Source organism: Miniopterus natalensis, chromosome 9 (assembly GCF_054644295.1).
Source record: "Miniopterus natalensis isolate mMinNat1 chromosome 9, mMinNat1.hap1, whole genome shotgun sequence".
NCBI lineage: Eukaryota > Metazoa > Chordata > Mammalia > Chiroptera > Miniopteridae > Miniopterus > Miniopterus natalensis.
Window position 1 is genome coordinate 48,303,719 of NC_142089.1, and position 21,354 is coordinate 48,325,072.

The 21,354-nt window shown below is 38.8% G+C and overlaps 1 protein-coding gene across 1 annotated transcript in view; it reads left to right on the plus strand.

The window, feature by feature from the left end:
• Positions 1 to 21,354, plus strand: part of GIPC2 (GIPC PDZ domain containing family member 2) — a 57,764-nt gene that overhangs the window by 20,581 nt on the left and 15,829 nt on the right. The window contains exons 2-3 of the mRNA XM_087820011.1: positions 5,620 to 5,805; positions 14,193 to 14,373. Coding sequence (XP_087676137.1) covers positions 5,620 to 5,805; positions 14,193 to 14,373 — 367 coding nt within the window. The remainder of the gene's footprint in view (positions 1 to 5,619; positions 5,806 to 14,192; positions 14,374 to 21,354) is intronic.

Below are 21,354 nucleotides of genomic sequence, written 5' to 3' on the forward strand. Positions count from 1 at the left end.
ACCAATGTCAACAACCTAGGTTTGCTCCATCTCTGCTTTGCCTCTGCTGGCATTGGTATCTTGCTTAGTCTGTAAGTAAGATGGTGCTGGAAACTCCTAGACTATATACAGATGAGGCAACATCCGGGGGAGGAAGAGGATGTCTTTTACTGTGTTTGTTTTGTAGTTAAAAAAAATATTTTCTGTAAGCTTCCCGGATGTCTTCCTCCCATATCTTGTTGGCCAGGATTGGGCCGCATGCCTATTCCCAAATAATTTTCCTCTAGAACACATAGGAGGTGTTCACATATCAGATACCTGATATCTGAAGGTTATGTTTAGAGGGGAAAAGGGTAGACAACTCCCAGTATCCACTACTGACTGCTGGATCCAGGTAAGACACTGGATCCAGAGGTTCTGCCCTTCTCCATGTGTCAACTTTGTCCCCAGGCTCGTTCTTTGAATGTTGCAGTGGTGGCTGCAGTAGTTTTGGACTCCACATGAGAGAGAGAGGGGTGGGGGCAAAGGGGACGGGGGGGGGGCAGAGGGAGGAAGGGAAGAGAAAGAGAGAGAACTTTCCAGTAGTTTCCATGGAAAAGAGAAGATTCTTTCTCCAGAAACCCCAAAAAATCCTTCCTTGGATCCTGTGGGCCTAAATTGGATTATGAATTAGTCATTAACTGATTTAAACCTAATCATAATTTATTCCCCATGGAACTGAGGATGGAGTCACTGTCACCCAAGCTACCTACCTACCATATGGCTTAAAATGGGGAAGGAAAAGTTTCGAAAGGAAAATCAGGGGGATGGGAAATGGATACTATAAATATTGATGTCCAGCACAGAAACAGTGCTAGGCCCTCCATCACGTAGCCCCAAAGAGCAATAGCTTTCTCCTCCCATTTATCCATTTTCCCTGTAGATAAGGCCCACAATAAGACAAGTAAGATAGTAAGGTATCCCTACTTACTAAGAGTGTACAAGGAGCATATGATAAGTCCCACAAAAGATATACGGAATTTAATAGGTATATAGAAGTTGAAGAAGGAAGCTTAGCTTATGGTGATAATAATAGAAGATGTAGTATTTTAGCTAGATTTCATTAGATGGGGAAAATTTTTTTGACACAGACTGGGTTTAGAAGTTGTGTTTAAACGATGACATTTTTGGCCAAGGGAATGACATGTGTAGATATCTGGAGAGGGAAAAAATACAAAGTATCAAATTGGTAAAGACATGAAATTCTAGAACTGAGCTGCCCAATATAGTAGCTGCTAGCTAAATATGGGTAACAAGCGCTTTAAATGTGGCTAGTTCAAATTGAGGGTGAGGTATAAGGGTAAATACATACCAGGTCTTAAAAACTTAATAAAATGTAAACTATCTCAATTTTTAAAATTTATTATATGTTGAAACAATGTTTTGGATATATGGGGTTATATAATTGAGAAAATTAAACTAGATTAATTTCACCTGTTTACTTTGTTAACGTGATTATTAGAACATTTAAAATTATGTGGCTTGCATTATGTTTCTGTTGGCCGATGCTGCTCTAGAAAATCAAACAGTCATGAGTACTCCATCTATCTTATGAAAATTGACAATGATGGTGGTACAGCACCAAGTATTGATACCCCAGAAGATGTTAGGGATTACATTTTACAATGAAAAACATCAGAATGGTTTTATCTAATGGATGGATACTTTTCCTTATATGACACCTTGCCTTGAGAGTACTACATCTTACTGCCTTTTATTTAGTATGCTTATATTCTGGAAGCAAATATTTCTTAAAAAAAAGTTTTTTGATTTCAGAAGAAGGGAGAGAGAGAGACAGAGACATCAATGATGAGAGAGTCATTGATCAGCTGCCTCCTGCACGCTCCCTGCTGGGTATTGAGCCTGCAGCCCGGGCATGTGCCCTGACTGGGAATCGAACTGTAATCTCCTGGATCCTAGGCCGATGCTCAACAGCTGAACCACGCCGGCTGGACTGGAAGCAAATATTTCTTAAAGGAACATTGATAATATGACTGCCTCTTGTTTCTTTTCTTGTTTTTTGTTTTTAATCTTTTAACATTAAACATCTATTAGCTGTGCTAATTGGATAAAATGGTAATTTTCTCATCTATAAAACGAGGATAATAGAGCCTAGTACACAGGTATATTGCATTCAGTGAGATAAGTGAATGTGTACTGTGAGTGCCATTTGGATAGAAACTGAGCAGGGTACTACAATGTTGTTAGACATTGTAGAAGAGAGGAAGATGACCAGGTTCTCATGGCTCAGAGTGAGAGTGACAGATATGTGTTACAGCAACTGGACTTCAAGGTAAGGTGACTCAGACACTCCAATGAGGTACTCGATTTAAACGATGTGAAAAAAGTGGAAAGAATGATTGATGCCACCTGGGCAGTCACAGTCGAGCAGTGTCAGTAGACAAGGGCATAGGAGTGGAGTGGGCAGACAGGCAATTTAGATTTTGGATTGAAGGAAATGTATGAATGAAGGTAGGAAAGTTTACAGTATGTGTTTGAGTTTCCTTTGGCTTAAATATTCACGGATTAAAAAAATTTTTTTTTACAGAGGGAGGAGGGGAGAGAGAGAAAAACATCAATATGAGAGAGAGACATCCATCAGTTGCCTCCTGTACACCTCCTGACTGGGGATTGAACCCGAAACCCAGGTATGTGCCCTGACAGAGAATTGAACCCATGACCTTCTGGTGCACCAGGGGACACTTCAACCTACTGAGTCACACCAGGCAGTTCCTTGCATGTAGGGACTGGTCATCTTTATCTTTGTACCTCCTGAGTACAAAAGGTCAGGTTCAACAGGTAGTTGGTGCAACTTTTCAACATTGAGAAAGTGGTGGATCACTTTCTTATTTTTTAGTTCAAAACACAGTACAGAAGATGTGTTTGAATTTCTAGACCTTTATCACATACTTACAGATATATTTGCTGAGAGTTGTGCATTGAGGTTGTGTGAGTGTGAAGTTCTTATTCTCCAGTGAAGAGCGGATCTGAAGCTGTGGAGCTTTATTTACCTGCTGCCGCAGAGGCCTGGCTCTTACTCCACCAGGGACCATTACATTCCTGCAGGTTTTCAACACAGCCTTCTGTGGAGCTCTGTTCTGTGAAGGATAGAACAGCTCCTTCTTCCAGAAAAAGACGATGCCTTGCCTGCCAACCTTTGGCTACCTGGAATGGGACATTATTTTGCAGGGTAGAGAGCACAGTGGAGAAGGGGTGTACTTGCAGGAAATCTAGTTGCTCTGCCGTGAAGCATGTGAAAAAGGGAAAGAGAGGAAGCGGCTTAATAACTGGGATCTCACTTTGCGTGGGATTCCCTTTTGGGGGGTTCCCCCCGCTCTGTTATATTATCAGTATGTTTGAATGTTTTATTTCCTGTCTACCTGGTAAATTGCTTTTATATTAGTAGTGTTTTGGATCCACCATGAAGATCATTAACAGATTCACTGGGAAAAGAACAAGGAGGAAACTATGTTTATTTCTTTATTCACATCTCATCATTTTGAGAAAGGAAATTAGGAAAGGCTTCCTATGCATGCTCCCTTCACCTTCTACCAATTATTAATGGTTTTTGGTAGTGGACTAATGCAACCATTGAGTTTACCATTAAAATAAGAAATAGGAGCTATTCTTGGCTTAAATGACTCTTTTTGTGTGTGAATAATACAATTTTTACAATAGGGAATATTTGCAAAAACTTACTAACTACAAAGTCACATGTCCTCCCTGAGAACACAAAAGGTTAAAGTCCCAGGCCAGGCGGTTAGCGCAGCTTACGGCCCAATGGAAGGGGACAGGGAGGGGCGGTAGTTCTCCTTACAGGCTTTCATTCTCCCACACCGGCAGGCCTCTTCCCTGCCCTCGCCAGCTTCTGTCGCACTCCTCTGGGCTTTGGTCCGAGCTATGCTGACCAGGCTGGACTTGTAATTGTACAGCAGGGAGAGCTGTTCTAATTCAGATCCACTTTGATGTGGCTTAGAAAAGCTATTTAATAGGTAGTAATTGTACCATTTCTGAGATTCATGAGGCTCCTGAGATTTGTGGATATGTTAAGGCTCAAGGTTCCAGCAGGAGTTAAGAACGTGTGAAACTTAGAAATGTGGGGAGAGGGCTGAAGCAAGGCTCAGGGGTGGAGGAAGGATTAACAGTATTTGTGGCAAATATCACTTAATGCAAAAGTTAAGAAGTTTTCCATTAAGCCATTTTGGTATAAAGCAGTTCTGTTAAAACGTCCTTTGGTTTGGTACATTGAAGGCGCTCAGTAAATGTCTGTTGAACCTTAGTTCCAAACCAAGGCCATGCTTTTAACCCTCTTTCCCCTCTTCCATCTTTTCGTGTTTGGGCCAGCAAATACCCAAATTTGGATTGATAAACTTAAGAGTAACACTGCAGCCCGGCCGGGCGTGGCTCAGTGGTTGAGCATTGACTTAGGATCCAGGAGATCTCGGTTCGATTCCCGGTCGGGGCACATGCCCGGGCTGCAGGCTCAGTCCTCAGTAGGGGGCGTGCAGGAGGCAGCCGATCAATGACTGTCATCATTGATGTTTCTATCTCTCTCTCCTCCCTTTCTCTCACTGAAATCAATAAAAAAGATTAAAAAAAAGAGTAACTGCAGATTTAGTAAAATGAATCATATTTTTAAAGGAAATGAGGTAAAATAAAGACTTGGTCAACGTAAGTCCCTTTAAAATCTCCACACAACTCTTCAGTGTTCCAGTTTTTTATTCCGTCTCTACCATCATGTGAATTTGGAAAGTTGCATTAAGTTCTCCAGACCTGTTTCCTCTTTTTTAAAATTAAGGAATGGATTTATCTTTAAGGTCCATTTTAGACATGCTATTGACATTTTCATTTTAGCACCTCATTCACTAATTGAATTACCTTTCTCAAGCACTGTAATATAAGATAAATAAAATTATCCTCATTAAAATTTTTCTTACCAGTTTTCAAAAATAGTCTTGCCTGTATTTGCATTGTGGTATGTATAGCATGACCTTAGCCCTGGGAACACAACCTTTGATTTCAGCATTGTAAATGGAAGGTAACAGAAGTTTAAACCACTTTGAAGTTGATAAGAACCGAACTGAATCTTGATTGACAAGTACTGGCTTAGTGACCATAGGCAAATTATTACTTTCACTAAGACTCAACTTCCTCATCTGTAATATGAAAATGATAATGTATTTATGAAGTTTTTGTGAGGATTAAATCAGATAATGGATGTAAATTGCTTAGCACAAAGCCTGGCTTATGGGAAACAATACATATCACCTAATATTGTTGATGTAACCTTTTATTTAATTTTTTTTCCAATTACAGTTTACATTTAATGTTATTCTGTATTAGTTTCAGGTGTAGAGCATCATGCCTAGACAGTCACATGCCCTGCAAAGTGTTCCCCTGATATTTCCAGTACCCAACTGGCACCATCCATACATAGTCACCACAACACTATTGGCTATATTTCCTATGCTGTACTTTACTGATATAATGTCTTGTATCATAAATTAGGGACTATTTCACTCAAATATTTATTAAGTAAACTAATGACGAGAATGTTTTCCTGATGGAAACTGACCTAAAATATTTTTTTTCTCCTTGCAGATCTTATACTGCACTTTAAACACACCTAAAGTTGACATGGAAAAACTCTTAGGATCACAGATAGGTCTTGAAGATTTCATATTTGCCCACGTGAAAGGGATCAAAAAAGAAGTGAATGTGTATAAATCTGAGGATTCACTTGGTATCACCATTACAGATAATGGTACTGGCAGTGCTTTTATAAAGGTAAGTCTTAAAAAACTGTGTCACCTAACTGAGGGTAACATTTAAGAAAATCTACCAGGTCAAAGAAACTTGGAAATTTTAATGTTTCATTTAAAAATGTTTTAAAGACACCATTTTTTGTTTACCCATTCCTTGAATTTCTTCTGTTCAGTTTAAAGTTCCTCTAGAATTTAGAACTTACTGAAAGCCTGGCCCTGGTGCCTGCTCATCCATATGAGCCCTTGCAGGTCTGTAGCTCATTAAATCTGATGATTTCCATGCTGATTTCCTGATTTAGTGTTATTTCCAAGTGCACATATTTTTGGCTATCTTATTTACTTCTTTAAAAATGCTCTTCAAACTTTTCTGAACTATGTAATTCCTTTATCCAAATACGAGGAGAGCACAATAGATCTGCAAAGGCAAGAGAAGAAAGTTTCAAATGGTATGAAAACACTATAAGAACTGAGGAGTGGTAAAAAAGAAAAGTAGATTCATCTCTTAAAAATAACAGTTCTATTATTGTAATAAGTAGTTGTAATAACACTGACTTATCATGTACTAGGCACTTTACCTACATTTTCTCATTTAATCCTTACAATAGTTCTGTTTGGTTGGTACTATGCTTTTTATCTTATTTGCTTTTTTGTTGAGGTGTAACAAATTTTAATGTACAGCTTAATGAATATTGTTATACTTACACCTGTGTAACCACCACCCAAATCAAGGAAAATTTCATTTCTGCCACCCAGAAGGCTCCCTTGTGCCCCTTCCCAGTCAGTATTCTCCCCGCAAAGGTAGCCACTCTTCTGACCTCTATCACCATAGTATTGCTTGCTCTTGAACTTCATATAGGTAGAATCATATATTTTGTACTCTGCTGTTTCTGGTGTTTTCTGTTCAACATCAATGTCTGAGATTCATCCATGGGCACAGTTATCAACTTCTATTTTACAGACATAGAAAACAGGATCAGGAGGTTTAAGTAGCTTGCTCCAAGTTTTACAGCTGGACAAATTCAGGATTTGACTCCAAGAGAGATCTGACTCCAGAGCTGGCAGTCCTACTGAGCTAATAATAAGTGATAAACTTCATGCAACAGAGCATGTTTTCATGCCTTTATTTTGTCCGAATCCTTGATTTGCTGATGCAGTGTCATCATTAAAAAAAAACCGCCACAAACAGTCTTAGGGGAGTTGTCTTCTTAACTGTAAATAGCACCTTCCTATTTGATAGAATGGCTATTTTTAGCTCTGCAGAAGATATGACTGTGCTGAAGGTTGAGTGGGTGACCAAATGGAAAATCCATGAGTTGGAAAGTCATGTGGGATTATCTGGGGGAAGCTCAGGACATGGGCCACAGGCAGCAATTCCTTCCTAATGCCAGCAGGGAAGGGCTTGGAAGTTTTGCAAACATGCGTGGATTTTTTAGATCTTAGCCTCTGATGTTCAGGGCTTGTGTTTCTATTTTTTTTTATGCTTCGTCAGACACATGCCTGCCTCAGAGCTCCAGTCAGTAGCCCTGTGGGGACAGAGAACATGATGGAAGAGAAGTGGTGCATAAACCAAACCGCTGACACACAGTTCAACTTAGACGAGAAGTGAATACTATACTGTGTACACGGTTGCTAGGATTTTTTAAAAATTGAGGGGGGATAATTTCAAATTTATTAAAAGAATAGAATAATAATATAAAAACCTCCCATAAAACCCTTTACTCAGATCTCCAGTTTCTACCATTTGCTACATTTGCTTTCTTCTCTCTCACACACATATTGTGTGTACGTACACACATAGACATATATGTAATTTTCCCTGAATAGCCTGAAAAAGTGGATTGCATATATCATCTATTTATCCCTTAATATTTCAGATTGTAGTTATTTAGAACAAAGATATTCTCTTCTGTATAACTATAGTACAACTATGAAGTTCAGAAAATCTATCAGTGATACATTTTGAAACTAATGTGTCCATATTGCAATTTTATCAATTCTCCTATTAATTTCCTGTATAGCTTTTCCCCCTGGTGTAGGTCCAATATAGGATCATGGATTTCATTTAGTTGTCATGTCTTTTTAGTCTTCTTTATCCTAGAAAAGTTCCTCAGCCTTTCATAGAATATCCCTCAATTTGGGTTTTCCTGATTTTTCCTCATGTTGAAACACAGGTTATGCATTTTTGGCAGGAAAATTAGGTAAGTGACGTGTGTCCGTCTCTGTGCACTACATCAGAAGGTGTGTTATGTTGGTTTGTCTCATTTATCACGTGAATTTCTGTCACTTGTCTAAGGTAGTGTCTGCCAGTCTTATTCACTGCCAAGTTTTATTTTCCTTTGCAACAATTTGTGGGGAGATATTTTGAGATTATGACAATATCTCTTACTCATACCCCACAGACTTAGCATCTATTGGTAAGTCTTGCCTGAATCAGTCTTTACTATAATGGTTGCAAAATGGCAGTTTTTCTAATTCCATCATTCCTCATATATTTCTTTAAAACATTCTGTTGCAAAAAGCATTCCACTTATTTATTTGCCTATCTATTATCATGGACACATGATTTCTTATTTCGTTCAGTGAGTTATATAGTCCCATTACCATTGCTTATTTTGCTGCTGAAATTCTCTGAGTGGCCTGCAGGAATCCCTTTCAGCTGGCGCCTGTGTCCTTTGGATGTGGCTCTTGTCATTTTAGTGAGCAGTTCCTTCCGTTTGGCACAAGATTTTCTAGTCTCATCTTGTATCTTCTTTGCCCCAGGTATGGAATCGACTATTTCTTTAAGGAGCTCTTGTTTTCTAGTGAGGACTGATATTTCAAAAGCAAGATTTGGACGCCAGTTGTACTCATTCATTGCTGCCGGAGTGTCACTGTTTCTAGGTCTTTTCAGTGGCAGGGTTAGAAAACATGCATTTTAGAAATTGAGAATTTGTTATTATGCTTCCATTTATATTCCTGCCCCACAGGGTTCTTCTTGACTTCCCCATAATTTTCAAAATCATTGAAATATGTACTCATTCGCTTAGTCCTACAATATACACAAAATAGTTTTAGAATTGCTATATCCATACTATGAAAAATAAATTTATTAGGAAGAGTTCAAGATTTTTGTGCATTTTTTGGTCTGCAAACTAAATGTCTATATATAATCAAAGTATTCTATTCAAAAGTTACCTGGAATAGTTTCTCCTATTCCTCCCCCCCCATAATTGTTATCCATTTGAAATGCTGTCGACTCCAGTTGCTTCTCTGAATCGAGTCTGAGCTATTGTTCTCATTCTTGGACTTATTTTTTTTCTGAATGTGTAAAATATTAACATGACCCAAAGTCAAAACTATATTAAAAGATATATTCAGAGATGTGTTGCTTTCCCCCTATCCCTGCTACCTCATTACTCATTTGCCCCCCTCCTGAGCAGTAATCAGTTTCATTAATTTCTGGCTCACCATTCCAGAGTTTCTTTTTGCCAAGATAAGCAGAAAAAAGAAAAAAGAGACTTTCTAAAAGTTTAGCATGGTCCCTGTGCAAGAATGATATGCAGTCTTCTCTGTATGGTTCCAGTTTAGTGTATGTGCTGCTGAAAAGAGTACTTGATATGCTTTCGGCTGCGGCTGGAAGTCGGGTAGCTAAGAATAGGACAGTGTGGTAGGGCTTCAGGTGAGGGGAAGGCAAGGAGGGAGGATTCTGTGATTAGGAAGGCAGTGCAGTGGGATACATAGGAGCATGGCTTTAGAATCAGACAGGCCCGCTTTCAGTCTAGGTTCAACCACTCATTAACTTGCTGTGTGACCTTGGACAAGTCATTAAACCTCTCTATGCCTTTTCTCAAATGGGAATATTAGCATCTACTTTATAGGATTATTCAGGTATAAAATGATGACACATATGAACTGTTTTACAGTACTCATAATTGATAGCTAATACCTGAATAATAGCAATAATAACACACACATAATTAGGAGATGGAATTAATGCAGAGAAATGTATTGAATAGTACTGCATGGTCCTCACAGATGAACCTCTTCAGGTGAAAAGACAACAGACTTAAACATTTATGATTTTAATATACAAGTCTCAACATTTCCCAGGAAAAGGTATATAAGTTAGTCAGAAATTTGAGTATAAATAACAAAATCTATAGATTCCTATAACATTTTAAGACTGGAGTTGGCCAACATTTTCTATAAAGGGCCAGATAGTAAATATTTTAGGCTTTATTATAATTTAGGGTCATACACTCTCTGTTGCAACTACTCAACTCAGCCATTACAGCACAGAAACAGATAGATACAATACTTAATTGACCATAGATGTATTCTAAATAAGTACAACCTTATTTGTGGGCACTGTAATTTGAATTTAGTATAATTTTCACATGTCACATTTATTCCCCCCAACCATTTAAAAGGTAAAAATCACTCATAACTCATGAGCTATATAAAAACAAGTGGTTATATGAGCCATTGTTTGCTGATCCCTAGTTTAAGAGAAGACTTATTTTTTGATTCAAAATAGGAATAAGAGCTTATACCATATAATTAAGAAATGAGGCTGAATTGACTTAAAAAAACTAAATTTACTTTGAATTCAGTGCTTTATAAATAACCACCGAACTGTCATTCTCAGAATGTCCTCTTACAGAAATCTTTATGATTTGGGGTACTTTTACTTTAGTAGAACTAAGTTAATCACATTTTAGAATGATCTTTATTTCTGAGAAATATGGTACTTATATATTTCTAACTTTTTGATTATTTAATTATCCAGAACTAATAATCAGCAAGGTTGGAAATGTACAAGCTCAAGGGGGCAGAGGATTCTGGGATGGAAGCTAGGACCTGTGAGAAGAGGTAAAGCCAGAAGAGAAGTGGTGATCTGAGAAAATAGATAATGTTTGAAATCTGGAAGCCGTGATATGGATGAAGAATGCTTTAGGAGCTGTGAGCAAAAGTAAAGTGGAAAGGTGGAGGTTGTCAAAAAAGAGGTTTCAGAGTTCAAAGATCACAAGTCATTTTCTCCCCCAGCTTTACTGAGATATAATTGACATATATCATTATGTGCATTTAAAGTGTACAGAGCATTGATTTGATTCGCATATATATATACTGCAAAATGATTATCAAAGTGATAGGTCATTTTGGACAGGTATAACCCAAAACTCTGCTCTTGGGGTCATCTCATTGACTTCTGTTTATTTTTTTAACTAGACATTTGATCTTGGGTTAGTTAGATCTGTCTGATTCTGAGTGTTTTGTGGAAAGAGCATGAGGTTTTAGAATTATACCGCCTCCATTTGAAACCCAGTTCTGTTGTTGATTAGCTGTGTTGTTTTGGTTAAGCCATGTTTCATTGTGCTTTGACCTCATTCGCTAGTGGAATATTAAATATTGCCCTCCTAGGCTTGTTGTGGGGACTAAATGAAACAATTATTTACAATTGTTATATGAATGTTAGTTTGTTATTTTGAACAAAGTTTGAGGACCGTTTTGAGGGGGTCAGCAGCACAGATCTCAAAGTTGCTGACCATGCAGCTCAAACAACTTTGAATCTGCTGCTTAAGACTCTGGGGAGGGTGGGATGGCACCTTAGAGTTCTGCTGATACCTGTGGAGAGAAGACAGAGTTCTGTCAATATACGGGATGGAATGATGGAAGATACTATAATAATGGTCTGAAATGGTTGGGAACCTCTAAGTTTAATAATGTTGTTAATTCTTATCTTCCAAAAAACATTTAATGTCTTCTTTGCTTTTTTCAGCATCAGCCTCCAAAGTCAGATGAAAGTTCTGTGTTTTAGAGAATGATGTTAAGTGACTCAGTAAATATAAAAGTATAGAATGAATGCCTCTTTCCCCCCTTTACTAGTCTTTTGTGCCTGAATAACACCTTTAGCAACATTATTAATCTCTATCACATTATGGCATGATTATCAAAGTATATTAGATTTCAGAATTTGTCTCAATTGCTACCTCCTACTTTATCTACTTAGAAAGCTAAGGCTCAGGGACGTCTCCCACTTTGCTTCTATATCTGGTTGACCTTATGGTGCTCTTCTACAGGTTTCTTATGTTGATTTTCCTGTCTCTTCGTCCCAGAGCCTTATCTGCTGCCCCTGATGGTTACATATGCTTTGACTTTTCTCTTGCCCACCTGGATCCTCACCTTGCTGCCTGCTGGCTTCTGGTGACTGCCCTTCCTCCCTCTGTCTGGGCACTCCTCTGGTGACTTCTGTGGCTACTCACAGGCCAGGTGACCCTAGATTTCTGTTCCTCTGCCCTTTAACTTACTGGTAAGATTCATACAGGTCTTTAAATACTTTTATTTAATTAGTTTTATATAATGCTTTTAAAAATAAAATTATAACAATGTCTTACATGAAAAATAATATGTGAAACTGAAATTTATATGGTGTAGTTGATTGAGAAAAATGGGTTCAACCCGGCCGGGCATGGCTCAGCGGTTGAGTTTCGACCTAGGATCCAGGCGATCGGGGTTCGATTCCCGGTCAGGGCACATGCCCGGGTTGCGTGGGCTAGGCCGCTGATCAATGACTCTCTCATCAGTGATGTTTCTCTCTCTTTCTCTCCCTCTCCTTTCCTCTCTCTGAAATCAATAAAGATATATTAAAAAAAAGAAGAAAAAAAAATGGGTTCAGAACGTATCAAGAAATAACTTAGAATAAAAATTAGGAAGAAAGTCAGAGTTATAGATTTTCACATTCTTTAATGGTTTAAGAATGATTAGGTGACAGAATAATAGAGATTTTTTTTTTGTTTGTTTCTTTGGACTTTAGTGTTCTGTTTAATCTGGCTTATGTTTCTAGGAGTGGTGTGTTGTGCTTACCCCTGTTGTTTCCATAGCTTACAAGGCTAATATGGACCTATAATAAAACAATGCTAGTTAGATTATGAAATCTCTGGTTTCTTTGCTTTATAATGAACCATTGTAATGATAAATGATAAGACCTGTTTGAATTGGCATTATTGTGTCATTGGCATGAAGCATAGTAACAGTTACTATTAAAATGAACATAGCAGTGTTCTTAAAATTTTGGGGTAAAAAAGAAACCTGTTGTGAGTTTTGGAATATTATTAATAAAATTCAAAAATTAAAAATGCCCAACCTTCCCAGGTTAGTCTTTTACAACTTTTTTTCTTTTCTTTTGGTAATATTGTGAAGATGCTGGGGTACATGAGATGAGTTTTTCTCTTAAATATTGGACACAGTGATCCATCAGCCTACTAATTCAGATGTTTTTCTATTAATCTTCCACCTGGCAAGAGTGGGGACTACACATAGTTTTATCACATAGTAGCAGCAGCCCCTGGTATTCCTATCCTGTCATTCCCATGAAGGACTTGTGACACCTGAGACTGATTGTGGCCTTCATTTGGCTCCATTTCTTACCTCTGTGGAGGAACCTGTCCAACTTTTGCAGGGTTGTCACTTGTACAGTTTTTCTGGAGCTCCTGTCCTAAAATCCCGTCAGAAACTCTTAGTGCTATCCCAGGGAGGTGTAGGGCTTATTTTGAGGCTGCAGTAGAGATGTATTATATATAAGTAAGATAGACTGAAGAAAAATCAATTTGAAATTTCTCCTTGGGCCCTAAGTTCTCCTCACCTAAAATATCTACATGAAAAATGATAGTATAAAATCATTCTTATTGGTCCCCAAGTGGTAACCACACCTGCCTTTTCTTAACTATCAATTTTCTTAGCTTAGGTTGTACGAAGTCTTGAGTCATGGTATTTGTAACAAAGGTTTAAAAAAATATAGCCAGTATAAACAGCTCAAGCTCTATTCTTATGTAATGGGCTTCATGTTGAAATGATTCAGTTGTCATTTATAGAGGGACTTTTCTCTGCGGGCATTGTGCTAGGTACAAGGCATACAATAAGACCATCTCCTTCCCCAAGAACATTACAATTCAGTAATGGAGCCGGAGAGGTCAATGAACAATTGCACTGTGGTTATGCTGAACTTGAAAATTACTTGATCTTCCTAAGCCTCAATTTTCCTGATCTGTGACACGAAACTCTCATTAAGGTTGTTAAAATTAGATGAGATAGTAAATGTAAAGTGTTTGGCCTAGAGCTCAGAATACGTAGCGAAAAGTACTGTAGGAGCATGAGAGTGGCACCTTCCCCAAGATTGGGGCTGGGGGAGATGTCAGGAAAAGCTTCTCAGAGGAGGTGGTGACTGATGGAGCTGAATTCTGAATGCTACAGAGAAAGGAGAATGGTTGGAGGTGAGAGGGTTGTCTTTGTTTGCTTCGTCTTCCGTTTTTAACTGAGCATTAAACTGCATTGTTAATATGTTACTATAGTGTGTATAATGCCTCGAGAACATGAAAAGTAATGTTACCCAGCTCTATTTTATATTAAGCATTATCCTTAATTTTCTTTCAGAGAATTCAAGATGGCAGCGTAATTGACTCAGTTAAAACAATCTGTGTGGGGGATCACATTGAATCCATAAATGGAGAAAATATTGTTGGGTGGCGTCATTTTGATGTTGCTAAGAAGTTAAAGGAATTAAAAAAAGAGGAACTGTTTACCATGAAGTTAATAGAACCTAAGAAGGCATTTGGTAAGTTGGTTTTATGTGTGTGTGTGAAATGGTCCTTTCCCCTGACTTATCTTTCTTTTAAAAATCATTTTATTACCATAGCCAGTTCGGCTCAGTGGCTAGAGCGTCGGCCTGTGGACTGAAGGGTCCCGGGTTCAACTGCAGCCAAGGGCACGCACCTCGGTTGCAGGCTCTGTTCTGGTCAGTTTAAGGCACATGTGGGAGGCAGCCAATTGATCTCTCTCTCTCTCTCTCTCTCTCTCTCCCCCACACACACTCTTTCTGAAAAGCAACGGAAAAAATATCCTTGGGTAAGGATTAAAAAAAAAAAAATTACCACTATTTCTATGATTAGTTATATTTTTCAGGGCTCTCTTAGTGCTTAATTGTTTTTTATTTTTTTACTTTTTTATTGAAACAATTTTTTTTCAATTACAGTTTACATTGAATATTATTTTGTATTAGTTTCAGGTGTACAGTGTAGTGGTTAGACATCATATACTTTACAAAGCATTCCCCTGAAATTTCCAGTTTCCCTGACTTCTCTCTAAGGGAAATGAGCACCTCGGTGTGGTGCCATGTGCTTCAGTTAAGAACACAGGAAAGAATAGTGCTACTTACGAGGAGAGCAACCACTGAAGGACAAAAACATGGCCTAGAAGGACATTTTCTAAAAAAAGCGTTTGGAGTTCTGGAACCTTTGAGTTCGATGTGGCTGTTCCAAACCAAGAACAGCGCATTGTATTGCGTTCATCTTCCTGAGCAGTAAGCTTTTTATTCAGCTCTCTGAACTACATTAACTGTCATTCATGGACCTAAATAGCAAAAACCTTAGTTACACACAGAATCGGTATTTAGAATAGTTATCTAGTCTATTTTAAAGACTTCCTTCAATACTTTTCCTCCATTGGCATTCTGAATTGGCAGGGTGGGATGGTATGAAATTACTTTGGTGTGACATCTGTACTGGCTTGGTTTTAGCCATGGCAGCTGTGTTCCAACTCTTGTTCAAACCCCCAGGGCCATCTCATGTCCAGGAAAATGTGCCAGCTTCTCTCAGTACCCAGCACTATTTTAATAAGCCAAGTGATGGCCTAGTGTTCATCAGTGTCAAAATATCTTCAGAATTATTCTGGGCCGGCCCTTACTCATCCATGACCCCACCCACTTGACGTTCTTTCCTCTGCTCACAGAACATGAATATTCCTTGTAGTTTGTCTAATGGCTATTTTCTCAGGGTAGTTAATGTTAATGATGGGAGAACTCAGTGGGTCTGGGGAATTACATTTCTCCTTCCTTCAGCAAATATGTGGCAGATCCTAGCCATATGAAATTGGACATTTTTTTCTGCTTCCAAGTGATTCTGTGCCATTTAATAGAAATATAATGTAAGTTATGTTACTTGTGGGAGACAGAGTTCCAAGAAGATGTAGGAAAGGATGCTTTTTGCCAGTGCTGCTCCTGGAGGGACCATTCTAGAAACCATGGCTGTGGATGCAGTGATGCTGCATGGTGCCTTGCAGCGTCTGAGCTCACTGGTCACAGAGGAAGGTGGGCCAGCACTTGGATTTCTATCCAGCAGCTCCTTTTGAAGTGACTTTGCTTGGTAACCAACTTCCCATTGTGTCTTAGCATCTAAATTGATAGCACGTAGGCAGTTTGAGAGAAATACAGTATTCTTATTTGATTTAGACTCTGTAAATCAAAGTCATTCTCATAGTAGAGCCCAAGGAATATGATTTTCTTTCTACATTTATTTCTACCACATAATCTGGTTTTCCAGAGTTAATCATTTCCAATTTTTCTTTGTTGCCTCATAAGAATTCCATGGGTTTTAGAACAACACCGAGTACAATTTTCCTAGTGAGGGTATATTATTTCACCCCAAATTCTGGTGGTGCTGTGGGTTAGGATACCTGGAAGTTGATTTTGGAGCAATGGCATGTTTTCATTTTCCAAGGTTTCTATGGTACACAACTTAAGTCTGCTGGTCTACACGCATTTTCCACTCTGTGGGTTGGTCCTTGCCTCTGGGCTGCAGCCTGGGGACTTTTCCCTCAGAAGTAGGTCTTAATGCCCTGCCCATCCTTCAGTCCTTAATTTTGCAGTTTATCTTTTTGCCTCTGAGATAAAGGCAACACTAGTTTGTTTCTCATCCTATGACTTCATCCCAGCCCTTAGCTCTTTGCCAGGGAGGGAGTATACATCAGGAGGCACCTGGGCAACCAGGTTTCCCCCAATTCTCTTGGTCCTAATCTTATCTTTTGCTATGTTTTCTTCCTCCTTGTTTTTCTAGCATTATCCTTGATGCATTGATTCAAATTTCATAGGTTTTTAAAAAAATGATTATTTGACTATTTAAATCTTAGATTTCTACCAGGAGAAAGGACCCGTCTAGGTGAGGTTGAATTTTCTCTTCTCTGATTTAGATAGGCCACCTTGGCCGAAGCTAAGTCATTTCTGGGATTTTTGCCAAAAGTTGTCAGAAATGGCCACACACGCCAGTATTTTCCTACCAATTTTCTTAAAGATTTAGCCTGCAAAGGCATGTGGACTGTGTGTCCCAAAATGCAAGAGGGAATAGTGCAGTTAGCTGCCTTGTAAAGGTGTAACATGGATGATTACACAACTCAGCCACGAATAGGGGCATCCTTACTACCTGCTCCTATTTCCAGATGTAGGTCTACCGCTAGCCACATCCCACTTCTAGGGCCCATTATGTGTGTCAAGATGTTTTTGAGAGCTACAGAATAAGCACTATCTAATTTAAGGAAAAGACATTTTTTCTAAAGCTTAATAGGTAAGTCTCAGAAACAAAGACTTGATCAAGTCTTGGGAAGCTCAGGAACCAGGGTTGTTTCAGAGATATGTGAACTGGGAACCTTTCATGGTACTGGCTAATTGACTTCTTCCAATTATTTTCTTCCTTGATGTTACTCCACTCATGATCCAAATTCCTGGGGTACAGGGGGAAACTGATTAGGTCATATGCTCATCTTGATAGTGGGGAAGACAAGCTATATGACTGACAGGCCCCCCAAAATCACACAGAACAGTGAAGGGGAAGTTTCCTTTTGGGTAAGAAAAAGGCAGATGCCCACATTCCCATTTCTCCTAAGCTGTTACCTTGTTCTTTAGGCAAAGCAGTGCTAGTTTTCTCTTGATTTTGAATCTGACTTTAGGCATGCATGATACACTTAGTCTTGGTGTATTAGAATGAATCTGAAGAGTTAAAGGTATTGTCAGTTGAGTTTGGGTGACTGGTTTTAAGGATTTTTCTGCTAGGTGTCGGGTACTATAAAAATGGTTGTTTCACAATGGGCTATCTAGAGACCCTGATGGCATCAAAGTGTTCTTTCACAAAGTAGAATAGAACTAAAAATTTCATAGTGTTTTGTGCTTAGTAACGGTGGGTATTATTTTGATTACATTGTTTTTGTGTATGCATATGTGTTTCAGTTTTATTTATATATATGTGTATGTGTATATATGTATATTTATATATGTGTATATTTATGGGTCATGATATGATATATATATTTCTCACTGTGTGTCATAGAGAAAAACATTTGAAAGCCACTGGTTTAAATGACTCCCTTGTTGAAAATCTGTAGTTTAATGGGAAATATCTCACATAGTTTCTCTTGGTCAGCAGCCTTCTGATCCAAATTTTCCTTCTTCTAGCCATGAGTTGATGGCAACCTTCCCAGTCCTTATCAAGTATTGGCTGGAATGTCTCTAGTGGTATTTTCTTTTTCTTTTTTTTTGGGCATGGCTCACTTCCTTTCCTCTTTTGCCAATGAAAAGGAATATATCTCCACAATGAGCTCAACCCTGCAGAGTGTGCCCTGTGAACCTAGATTTTCCCAAGGCTATGAAAATTTGCTCTTCCATTTAACTGGCTTTAGGACCAGACTAGTTCAAGTGGTTTGTTTTCCCACGAAGCCTTTTAATGGCAGAAAAATAATTATTAAATGTATGAGGCTTTGATTCAGTTTTACTTAGAAGAGTCTCTGCTTGGTTTATCCTGGAGACTTTTTAAAATTTGTAGTTGTTGCTCTTTATGGAAAGAGGTTTGTGGAAGGAGGCCTGAAATGTTTCTGTAAAGTGTTTTGAAAATGAGAAACGGAGTTGAAAGAAAGTTGACCTCCTAAAGCATTGATAGTCTTTATTTCGGGGTTAGGTTTTGTAACAGGCCTCTGGACTGTGTCTTCTTTTAGAGTCTGTATTTCTGTGCTATGTGTCCATCAGAATAGGATGTTCAGTATGTGAATTATGTCTGAGTCCTTTGAGTAATTCACAGCTGGAAAACTCGGACCTCATCTTCACGATTCAGCTTAACTTATGTACTCATTTTTAAAGATTAAGTACACTTTGATTTTAAAGAGAAACTTTGGCTTTTAAGTTTTGTATGACTTTTTAGATATTTCAAACATTTAAAAGTACTTTCTATTATTCATGCTATTTCAAACTACAAATGCTTTTGGTACTTTTTCATATCTATTGAACTCTACCAGATATCCTGGGGAATATGAAAAAAGTCACAAAAGAGACAACAAAAGTGCAAGTCATTAAATACATAGACTCTGCCACATACATCTGTGTGATAATGTGACATCAGATGAATTACTTAACCTTTCTTTGCTTTGGTTTCCTCACACATGAAACTCATGAAACTGAAGATGATGGTAGCATCTACCACATTGGGCTGCTGTGAGTTTTAAACGATTAAACATCTTAAAAAAGTCATGGAACAGTCCTTGGTGCCTAGTAAGGTCAACAAAAGTTAGCTAATATTAACGGCTGTTATTATGAAGGTGTAACCTTTTCTTTATGGAGTAATTTTAGAAGCAAGATGAACCTACATGAAACAGGAAAAACAATGTGGTTAAGTTGCTGATTAGCAAGTATTTGTTGAGAATCCTGGCACTCTTCCAGATCCTGGAAAGATGGATGGTGATACCACGTCTCATATCAAATAGTGAAATATATCAGTATATCATTGTCATAGCCACAATTCACTGGAATAAGTACTTGCTAAGTAGGAAATCATTTAATCCTTACAAACATTCTAAAAGGGTAAGCAGTTTGTTTAAGGGTTTGGAGCTAGCAAGTGACGGAGGCAGGCTTCTAACCCAGGCGTTGAGGCTCTGGAGCCAGCTCTCTAACAATTGTTACATTGCCAGCATCTTTGTTGTCCTCAAGGAGCTTACAGTTTACATAAAGGAGCAGATTCCTTAAGAGTCGAGTAATCTCCCTGGCCTGGTAGCTCAGTTGGTTAGAGCATCATTCCAATAACTCAGGTTGTGGGTTAGATCCCTGGGCAGGGCACATATAAGAAGCAACCAATGAATGTGTAAACAAGTGGAACAACAAATAGATGTTTCTCTCTCTCTGTCACCCTTCCTCTCTATAATCAATCAAAAAAAAAAATCAAGTAATTCTATTAATAGCAGTAATAGGTACCGTTTATTGAATGCTTATTAGAAGCAATATGGTATCATGGTCCAGAGCATAGACTCTGAGTCAAGCTGCTTGGGTTAATTCCTGTCTCTGCTGCTTATTACCTATGTGATCTTGGACTAGTTACTTGCCCCCCTATGCCTGTTGACTTATTCATAAAGTCTGAGAATCAAATGAGTTAATAATGTATGTAAAGTACTTAGAATAGTGCTTGGCACACAGTGCTACATGAATGTGTCATTGTTACCAGGACTACTGTTAGGGCCTGATTTAATCCTCATGCCATTCCTATGAAATTTTCTAGATAAGCAGACTGAGGCTTTGGGCAGTTAAATACCTCACTGAGGTCACTCAGTGGTGGGCGGGAGGTGCAAGGATAATATTCCACTCCTGTTTGCTCCCCAGGCTTGTGCTCTCAACATTATGTGTTATTGCCTCTTTAGAACTATGATATGTGCTGTAATGCGATTTAAACAAAGTGGAATTCTGCTGACTCATCTGTGATTAGGAGGGCTTCTAAGGCTTAGAGTGTGATGGTGGCTGGGAGAAGTGGTAAGATTGGGAGGAACTTCCCCAAAGAGAAAGCCACGGGACAGATGATTTTTGTCAGGTCCCACTATTATCAGGGACCACTGTCCCATTCCAATGTCACTTCCCTTGCGAGGTGACAGGATGCCTGATAGAGTTACATAGTGATATTAGAGCTGTAAGAGCTATGGCCTTATAACCTGAGGTGAAAGACTCCCAGTGCCCTGGGCTTGGCATCCTGACTTGGATATAGAGCTTCAGGGTAGAGTCTGTGTAAACTGAGTCTAACATCAGCCCTCCAGATCTTGAGAGGGGGAGAAAGACTTCTCCAGCATAACCAAGACTCAATTTCTCACCATATCTGTGGTGCAGGGAGCTTAAAGTCAGGTTCAATCTGACATCTATTTTTTCCAGAATTGGAGTAAAATTTAAATCCACTACAGAAATTTAAATGGATGTTCCCAGAAGGGAAAGATATGATGAGTAGGCTGGACTAGGTGACAAAGATTCTTAGAGAACATTGCACTTGAACTTGTCCTTGGGGGATGGGAAAAGTATGGAAAAGGAAGGACGCTTTCCTATGGGAAGTGTTCAGGACAGTGAAGAGCCTCGCAGGAGGGACTGCAGCAAATGCTTCCGCAAAAGTAGCTCCAGGCCACATTAAGAAGAACTCTGAAAACTAGGAGGGGAACCTGAGCTTGTCTTAGAGGATAATTGGGAATCATTTTGATATTAGAACTGAAAAATGACAGGATTAAATAGATTTTGGAGAATTAAACCCAGAAGAACAATGTAGCTATATTTGATTAGAGGAGAAGCCATGTAAGGGACTGCTGCAGCAGTTCGGGGGTAAATGATAAGGGCTGGGATTAGGGGCAGCAGTGGGAAGTCGAAGAAAAGAAAAAAGCCTGGGTAATATTGCAAAGGCGGAAGTGGGGGTAGGAGGTGCATTATGATGTTTCCCTAAAACAGAGAGAAAGGAAGCTGAGAGCATGCAAATGTGACTCCCAA